This window comes from Notolabrus celidotus, chromosome 2 (genome assembly GCF_009762535.1).
Source record: "Notolabrus celidotus isolate fNotCel1 chromosome 2, fNotCel1.pri, whole genome shotgun sequence".
In the NCBI taxonomy this organism is placed as follows: Eukaryota; Metazoa; Chordata; class Actinopteri; order Labriformes; family Labridae; genus Notolabrus; species Notolabrus celidotus.
In genome coordinates this window covers 40217422-40227528 of record NC_048273.1, presented here as the reverse complement: position 1 = coordinate 40227528, position 10107 = coordinate 40217422, and the positions used below count along the sequence as shown (strand labels likewise).

Here is a 10107-nt window from a genome sequence, read left to right as displayed (position 1 = left end):
TATAAGCCTCTGTGGGATGCCATGCATGCCTTTGGCGTGTTGGGTCGTGGAGGATTTTGTTTTTTCCATAATGTATGGATTTTTCACCAGCACTTTTATTAATGCTACTAAGATTACTTTTGTGGGTCTGGTAACCTCGAAGGGGGAATACATTTGGAGATTTGATATTATTGGGAGGTTTGCTATCAGACCTGTATAAGGCCATGAGCTGGAACATTCAGGCATTGTGTAACTGTTATCATTGTGTAACTGTTATGAGGTTCTGAGAATAAGCAATATTAGAACTTCCCAGGTGTTTAAAAGTAGTGCTGGATCACTCCCACCTGGAACCAGATATCTGTTGAGTGTAGATAAGCATGATTTTTTGGCTAGTAACGATAACAGATCTTACAGGAAACTTTGCTGTGTGTGTGTGTGTGTATTTGTGTGTGTGTGTGTGTGTGTGTGTGTGGATCTTGGAAGGGAGCAATAGAATGCTCTTGGGGGATATTGTTCAATGTTGCCAGTGGACCAGGACATTGCCTAATATTGAACTGGTGTTCATGGAGACCATCATGTAAAGTGCCTAGCAAAAGTGTTCACCCCCCCATGAACTTTTACACATTTTGTCATGTTACAAGTACAAAACCTGAATAAAATTTATTGGGATTTGATGTCATAGACCAACACAAAGTAGTACATAATTGTGAAGTGGAAGGAAAATGATATATAGTGTTAAAGATTTTTACAAATAAAAAACTGAAAAGTGTGGCGTGCATAAATATTCACCCCCCTGAGTCAGTATGTTGAACCCCCTTTGTTTCAGGTACAGCTGCAAGTCTTTTGGGGTTTGTCTGTACCAGCTTTGCACATATGGAGACTGCATTTTTTTGCCCATTTTTCTTTAAAAAACAGCTCCAGTTCAGTCAGATTGGATGGAGAGAGTCTGTGAACAGCAATGTTAAAGTCTTGCCACAGATTCTCAACAAGATACAGGTCTGGACTTTGACTGGGCCATTCTAACACATGAATATGCTTTGATCTAAACCGTTCCATTGTAGCTCTTGCTGTTTGTTTAGGTTTGTTGTTCTGCTGGAGGGTGAACCTCCGCCCCAGTCTCAAGTCTTTTGGAGCCTCTAACAGGTTTTCTTCCAGGATGATCCTGTATTTAAGCTCCATCCATCCTCCCATCAGCTTCAAAAGCTTCCCTGTCCCTGCTGAAGAAAAGCCTCCCCACAGCATGATGCTGCCTCCACCATGTTTCACGTTGGGAATGGTGTGTTCGGGATGATGTGCAGTGCTAGCTTTAGGTGATTTACATGTAAGACAAAAAGTTGAATTTTGGTCTCATCTGACCAGAGCACCTTCTCCCACATGTTTGCTGTGTCCCTACATGGCTTGTGGCAAACTTTAAACTTCTTATTGCTTCCTTTCAATGATGGCACTCTTCCATAAAAGCCAGATTTGTTGAGTACAGGACTAATATTTGTCCTGTGGAGAGATCCTCTAACCTGAGCGGTTGATCTCTCCAGCTCCTCCAGAGTGACCGTGGGCCTCTTGGCTGCTTCTCTAATCAATGCTCTCCTTGCCCGTCCTGTCAGCGTAGGAGTAAGGTCATGTCTTGGTAGGTTTGCAGTTGATCCATACACTTTCCATTTTTAGATGATGGATTGAAGAGTGCTCTGTGAGATGTTCAAACCTTGAGATATGTTTTTATAGCCTAACCCTGCTTTAAACGTCTCCACACCTTTAACCCTGACCTGTCTGGTGTGTTCCTTAGTCTTCATGATGCTGTTTGTTCACTGATGTTCTCTACCAAACCTCTGAGGCCTTCACAGAACAGCTGTGTTCATACTGAGAGTGAAGTACATGCAGGTAGACTGTATTGATTAAGCAGGTGCCTTCTGAAGGCAGTTGGTTGCACTTTAGGGGTATCAGAATAAAGGAGGGTGAATACTTAAGCACGCCACACTTTTCAGGTTTTTTATTTGTAAAAAATCTTCAACACCATGTATCATTTTCCTTCCACTTCACAATTATGTGCTACTTTGTGTTGGTCTATCACATCAAATCCCAATCAAATTAATTTAAGTTTGTGTTTGTAACATAACAAATTGTGTAAAAGTTCAAGGGGGTGAATACTTTTGCAAGTACTGTAGCTGAGATTGTGCGATGATGTTGTTAAGTGTTTTAAAGCAGTGTTTTGTTTGCTAATGTTTTTATAAATATTGCAAACAGCTGTTATTTTAAACCTTAACAGGAAAATACTGTTGAAAAGTTTAGCAGGTTCTTAACGTATATTTACACTTTTTATATTATAGGTATATTTGCAGATTGTTACTGTTAATTGTAGCAAAATACTACACTTTGCCGTTAATCAATTTCCTTCAAACAAAATTGACAATATATTTATTTTTCTAAACCTATTGATTTGATAAATCACCCCTTGCATGCCATGTTATAAACAACATGTTTTAATGTGATAAATAAACAGCCTTTGAAACTGCAACTTAAAATGTCAAGACAAATAATCAAACTTCAAAGTGTCTTTTCAAACCATGTCTGTCTTTATTGAAATTGAACATACATACAGGTATGCACTGTATTAGGTATCGCTGTGTGTGTCTGCATGTGTGTGTCTGCGTGTGTGTGTGTGTGTATGTGTGTGTATGTCTGTGTCTGCGTGTGTGTGTATGTGTGTGTATGTCTGTGTCTGCGTGTGTGTGTATGTCTGTGTCTGCGTGTGTGTATCACTGACTACATGAAGTCCCACTCGAAGTCCATTAGTTTTTTTAGGAGACTTGAGACCGGAGGTCTGCCAGAGCTCTTTTTGAACTTCCCTTTGCCCTGTACAGCCTTTGTGTCCCGCTCAGGGTTGATCCCTATGTCCCGCCTGAAAAACAAGAGTGCATGTTCAGAGTTGGGACTATTACAGCAATTCGTTAGAGTTTATCATCACTCTCTCTCTCTCTCTCTCTTAATCTCCTCTAACCCTCTTTCTGGATCTTTCTTGATGTTGGGTCTTTGTTCATAATTTAACATAGAGTGGTCTAGATCTGCTCTGTTTGTAAAAGTGTCTTGAGATAATGTTTGTTGTGATTTGGCACTATAAAGGTTGATTGATTGAGTTCTTCCAAACACTCATAAAAATGATTCAAGCCCTTCTTAGATGTGACACATTTAAGTATTGTTGTCTTTATTTAAAAATATCTAGTTTGAAAGCATACACCTATATATTTAGTCAGCCAAACATAAAATGTATTAATCATATACCCTATGGGATTTATTTAATGTTGATCAACACAAAATAAATGAGTTCGAATGTGGTACCGCCCTCTGCGCATGCGTAATGCCATCGTCGCGGGCAAAACTCATTCATCACTCCTTCTGGCTGCTGGACCATATCATCATAGGAAACCGTCTGCAGGTCGGAGTCCGTTCTTTGGTAAGTATTCGGTTTTTTGTACTGTAGTACTTAAGCCTGTGCCTCGTTACTGGTATTTAAGTACCTTTTACCAAAATACGTGCAGTGTGTTAATGTTTGTGGGGCGAACTTTAATTGTAAAGTCCGAGTTTGCGGGCTAGGTAACTTCCAACATGGCCGCTAGCTAACACGACAGCCTTGACACGAACATGACAGCCGCAAAACTACAATTGAGAAGTGCAAACGAATATTGAGGTGAAAAAACCTGGCCTCACTAATTATGTGACTGTTAGGTATGTGTGTGATAGTGAGCGGGGTGGATTGTAGACGCGACAGTCGGAGATAAAAGCACCACACTCTGTCCGAATCCGTTTCCCTGGGGAGCTGGACGGTTAGTCTCGCCGGCCGAGCCGTGGACCATTGTACTGTATATTATTAACTTCTTATTGTGCGTGTATTGTAAACATGTGTAATAGGGTGGTGAGGGAGAACAGTGGGGTTTATTAAGGGAATACACCAGGTGCATGTCGTTCTGTCTCCGCTGCTTTGCACGTTGACTGCGCGCGCGCGCGCGCGCACACTCCGGCACGTAGCAGGTCCGCCAGACAGCGCGAGTAACTGAGGGCTTCCCGCGCTTCCCACGCCAATTATGAGCCTCTCCTAATTCATACTCGGCTGTAAAACCTGAAACATGTTGACTTGTACCAGAGCTCCGCTCATAATGTCGGTTTGTTGTTATAGTCAAGCTACATATGATCTGGTGTGGACACTTTTTGCTGAGTTTTTTAAAGTTAACCGGTTGTTTAATGCTAATGTTTAATGTTTCAGTGCACGACTGTTCAGTGCAGATTGACGCGTCACTGCTCCGGCATCCCGCAGAAGTAGAAGGCTTGCGTATCCTGCTGGAGCTGAGACAGCCGGAGCCGGAGCGCAACGGAGCGGAGCCGGGGTGAGTGAACACGTTGATTTGATTAGAAACATTTCTGATCCGATGCCTTGACAGAGTGGAGACGGATCTGGTCTACTTTGGCTGTTACACGATGAGCCTAGGAGCCCACCTGTGAGTGGATTTCACATGTTTGTTTGTTCTGTCTTAATCTTAAAAATAAAAACAGATTAGGAGTAGTGTTGAGAAGAAACAGTCAACTTCACAACTGCTACCATTAAACACTTATAGAGTTGGTAAACATCTTAATGTATTTATTTTTATGTTGAATATTAAAGGGTTTTAATTTTACACACACACACTTGATGGATACGGTCCTACTAAAACATACTCTCCATCATCTCCTGCGGTCTCTGTCCCTGTCTCTCTCCCTCAGTAAAGTTTTTGGTTAAGCAATAAATGTACATTGTAGGTTACAGTAAGTCGGTTAATACATACAGGAAGGTTAAAGTTGTTCCTGTTTGTTTTATATTTTAATAAAATGGCAGAATTAAAAATAATTTCATGACTTGATCTTGGTTATGTCTTGCCCATGCACTTTTAGTACGTGGAGTAAGCTACTAAATCACACATACAAAAGTCATGGTAAACAGCAAACTCCAAATCAGTAGAAGTAGCTGCATTCCAGTGTCACGTGTGCTCATGCAAAGACCTAACAACCGATAGAGATTATTTTCAACACATAAATCGGCATCTGAGGTATAATGAAACGGTTCCATCTATGTTTCTAGGATGCTCATTTAAATCTAATGTTTACAGCACATTCAACACACACAAAAACAGGAAACACAACCAACATTCATTGAAAGATTTTAAAGCTAATGTTGTCAGTACAAGAGGTCACTTGCATCAGTCAGACAATTCTCAAGATTGGCCAATAGAGTCTGTGGACACAGTTCATGAATTTGAAACACTGAGTTGTGATGATGCTGCAGAATTAAACCTGCAAATATCTATTGAACAGAAAATTGCTTGCATTTTATTGAAGTTAGAAAATATTATTCACGTTCCAAAGGCAGTTATTGATGAGGTTCTATCTGAACTTCACTACATAGTAAGTACAGCATCTTTGCCTGTCACAAAAGCTATAGTTTCTGATCTATTTCAGAGTCACAAACTACAAGTTCAAGAGTCATTAGCTGATGAGCTGTCCACTGTCGTATGCCAATCTAACCCGTTGGGCATTGCTATTGCAAAGGATGGCCCCCTTGCCACTGCATATAAACAGTACTATACCTCTCACTTTGGTGTTGTAGAGCCAGTTGAATACATACTAGATGCCCAGAAGAATAGAACATTTCAATACATCCCTATATTACAATCTTTGCAACAATTGCTCGCTCATAAAGGTGTTCTTGAGCATCTTGAAAATCTTGTTATTTTAATCTCAAACATAACCCTAATGCATTGCTTTCTTCTACCATTTTCCTGTGTGCCTCCTCAAGATTAGATTAATGGTGTTCCATAATGGCGAGCCCAGCTGTTCTGCGGATCATCTTTAGTGACGAGTCTGACTCAAGAAAACTGACCCTCAATTCTGGAATTCCAGCAACAGTGGAAGAACTGCATTCATTAGTAAAGACATTCTTTCAATTCAAAGAGGACTTCAGGTTGCAGTATATGGATAATGACTTTAACGAGTTCATGAACTTAACTTCAGTGTCTGAGATTAAAAACAAAAGCACACTGAAAGTAGTATACATTCCTGTTTTTTCCCCTGTGGAGCCCTGCATCACTTTGTATACAGTAGACTCATCTGGTGAGCACTCAAGTACCACTTGCCCAGATCCTGAAACTTCTGCTTCGTCAATAGCCTCATCCTGCAGTGATGATACACTGTTCACATCAACCCCACATTCATCCCCGGGAACTCAGCCCTCGAAATTGTCTTCGTGGCCCAAGGTTTTTGTGGTCCCCAAATTCACCTATGATGCAGAGTTTCAGCTACAAGACAAGACTAAAGAGTTTGAGACAAATGGAACATACTTCAACCCTGGCCCAAAGTTAAAAGGAGTCATTCTCGATGGCCTAGCCCAAGAAATGTTGAAATACACAAAATATCCAAAAGACTATCAGTGTGAAGAGGTAGCAGCAGCATTGACGAGAGCTCATCCTTGTTTGGGGCAGCTTGGATCCAAGACAGGATTTTGGGGATGGAAACAGTCACTGAAGTATAAAATGCAAAACTATCGCACAAAGCTGGGGCGACTCGGACATCCTGAAATCTGTGTGAACTCCTTGAAGCACAAACGTGAAGGCCAAGGCAAAGCTGCAGCCAACATCAAGAAAGCCAGAAAGGCAGAAGTTTACTATATACCACTGCACCCAAAAGGCGAAACCACAGAAAGCTTGGAAAGCGAGAGAATTGCTTTGTTGTCAGAAATAAAGAAGCGTGACAATGAAGTTGTGATTAAAGCGAAAATGGAAATAACCTTCTCCCACAGAAGACGAGAGGTTGTAGAGCAGAGGCCCATGATCGAGGAGTTCAAAAACAGATGGCCTGCTCTGTTCCAGCAGAGTGAAGTAAGTTAATTTGTATGTATTGATATTTGTTCTTCTTGATGATTTATTGTTTGACAATGGCAATTTTTAATTTGTCTAAACTATTTATTTTTCTCATTTTTCAGATTAATGCAGAGTTCTTGCGGATCACCACGAAACCACTGCAGTCAAAGTTCATGTCGCAGCTGGACCACTTTTCACACAAGCTGATGCAGATCTTCAAAAGCAAAGGAGGAGTGAAGGGGCGAAGAATCAAAGATGTCCTGGCAAAAATAGATTTGGTTAGTAGAAATGCATATTACAGTTTTGTCTATATGGTAAATAGCCTGAGCCTTTTCCAAAATACTTGACAGTGTTTCCAATTCATTGACCTACTTCACTGGTGTGCAAGGCAACTACCAGCTCATTCGGGGCATTAAGGGGTACGTGCCCTGCTCAGTAATGCCTTGAAGATTCAATGCTCTAGTCTTCATTAGGGGTAAAAGTTTTAACAAGTTTTTATTATTTATTCTTTATTATTTACAGTTTCTGGTCTCAAAATGAATTAGATTTTGGATCGATCTAGTGGTATGATCCGTCTTTGATGTATCGATTCAAAGACACCCCTTGTTACACCCCTAGTCAACTTGCTCCCCTCCCTGTGCCACTGTTGCACCCATATTTAGCTAAATTCTGTGTTGATTTTTCACCCATGCTTTAGTGTGACGACATCGACATCAGGAGGGAGTGCACCCTGAGAAGCCTTGTTATCTACCTCAATGAAGATCCTGACACCTTCTTCAAGGAATATCTGGTAAGTTAATACCAGTTTTCTTTTTTCTTTTTTTGAGTTTGAAATTACTGATAGGTGCAAGAAGTTTTAGATTTGGTTTAGTAGATCCCCTTAAATGGCAGTGGCAAACAGGCTGAGACTCTTTGGAGTAAAACTATCTCTGGCTCAACAAAGAAGCATCCTACAGGTCCGTCTCTATAGGGATGTGGTTGTCTAAAGGATCATATTGCAGCAGTTGCAGTTGCATGTTCATGGCTGCTGGCTGAAGTAATTTACTGCACCAATTTGAAAACATTTTTTTCACTTTTTAATCACGTTGAACCCATGAGATATAATCTATTTCACTTCACATGCAGCATTTAGGAAACACTGCAAATTCATATGAAACGCATTACAGATGCAGGCCACAAAACAATTCATTTTCTGCTTGTTGTGTTTAGCATTTTACTTAACACAAGTGTTCTGTGTTTGTGTTGTTTTTTAGGCCTCCACCACTGAGGATGCAGAAAGGGACATCGCCCTCACAGTCATGGGGATATACATAATCCGTCAAGATGGCGATGGCGAGCCAGAGGATGTGGGAATTGTGATCGAAGGCATCAAAGTCCTGAGCAACGTTGACAGTGTCATCATGGGGGTCATAATGATGTTTGGGCTCATTTATGCCCTTGATCTGAGCTTTCCAGACAACCTCAAGTACACTTTTGAGTTTGTCCAAAAGATCCTAATGAACCTGGATGGGCACAAGCTGAACACAAAGATACAGCAGCTGAAACTCAAGTTGTTTGCATGAGAGGTGAAGACTTGTTGACACTTGTTTCCTTAACAGATCTTTTGGGAGTATTTTTGGTGGGGGGTTTTTTGCCTTCATTTTCAGACCAGTCAATGACAATCCATAACCTACATTTGTGTTTCCCTTGACATTTTGAAACTCAGAATTGACCAGGTTTCACAGAAGCAGGCAAGGGGCTGTTTACTGAACTGATGAATAACACGATGAACATATATGCAGCCACGGGGAGTGGAGAGAGACATTATGTAATTGCTCCTCCCTAATGAACACTGATGGGGGTTTAAGATTGGATGGACAAAGTTTGCCCACTTTACCTCCCCATCCTAACTCTGAGTGTGACTTCTCAAGCGGCCATTCATCTTGAGTCAACTAGCACCTCCATTCCTCTCCTCCCTGTCTAATTTCATCACTCAACTCAGGATGAAATGGACTTGAACACGGTTCAATATATTGGAGTTTTCTTTGATCGTGAATGGCTAGTACTGTTTTCATGTTGTTGTTTTACATATTTAATTACATTTAAAGGACATGTTCTTATAAAAAAAAATCAGAGTCTTGGTGTGTGAATGTTTAGTTTCAAAAAGAAAATGTTTTTGTTGTTTGTTGCCAAAACGTGGTCCAAGGGAATTTTGCATTTGCTGCTTTTTTTTTCTTTAATACTAGCAGCTTTAAAGCTAATGGCAATACTACACTTATGCAGGAATCAAATATGTTTTTGCAGTTTCCTCTGTGTGTGTCTTTGTGGCACTGGGGGAAATAGGATAGCTGGGTGTTCTTTTTCCCCCAGTTACAGAGCAGTTATAGGAGAATCATTTCAAGCAAACGCTCCCTTTTGAATTGTTCTTTAACAAAAGGTCTTGGTGTTTGTATTCAAGTAAAACTGAGTTCATTGTGTTTTGTATTCAAGTAAGTGGGACATCTTTGTGTTTGGTTTCACGTAAAATTGAGTTTTGGAGGACTTTGATATTATGTAAAATTGACATCTTGGTGTTTGTTTTCATGGTAAATTAACATCTTGGTGTTTGTTTTCATGTACAATTGACATCTTGGTGTTTGTTTTCATGTAAAATTTACATCTTGGTGTTTGTTTTCATGTAAAATTAACATCTTGGTGTTTGTTTTCATGTAAAATTAACACCTTGGTGTTTGTTTTCATGTGAAATTAACATTGGTGTTTGTTTTCATGTTAAATTGACATCTTGGTGTTTGTTTACATGTTAAGTTGACATCTTGGCTGTATTCATTCATGATTGTTGAATTGAGGATTTACTGTCCTCCATTAAAAATACCAACCAGGTAATGTCTTTTGTGTTTTTTTGGGGATCTAAGGTGATTTTTTTATCTTGCTTAATATATAATTCATTCCATTGGTTTGAGTTGGACAAAGGTAAATAATTTTCTTTTAGTAACTACAATAATATCATCTTGGCTGTATTTGTTAAAAAATGAGTTGGGCAAATGTAAATAAATAACTCTTAGTTTATTCAATAATTTCATTTTGGCTTTATTTGTTAAAAATGAGTTGGGCAAATGTAAATAAATAACTCTTAGTTTATTCAATAATTTCATTTTGGCTTTATTTGTTAAAAATGAGTTGTACTAATTCATTTTTATTGTATTGCATGGATATACCAAGTTTGAGTTGGGGCTACATATATTGATTGGATGGAAATCCTGCCCTCAATAAAATT

The 10107-nt window shown here is 39.7% G+C and overlaps 1 protein-coding gene across 1 annotated transcript; it reads left to right on the top strand.

Moving 5' to 3' along the window:
- The first annotated feature begins 5816 nt into the window (after positions 1–5816).
- On the top strand, positions 5817–9460 carry LOC117829272. Its single transcript, XM_034706904.1, has 4 exons — positions 5817–6872; positions 6977–7132; positions 7552–7644; positions 8108–9460. Exons 1-4 carry the CDS (start codon positions 5817–5819, stop codon positions 8414–8416), a joined length of 1614 nt encoding a protein of 537 aa, XP_034562795.1. The 3' UTR covers positions 8417–9460.
- The last annotated feature ends 647 nt before the right edge of the window (positions 9461–10107 follow it).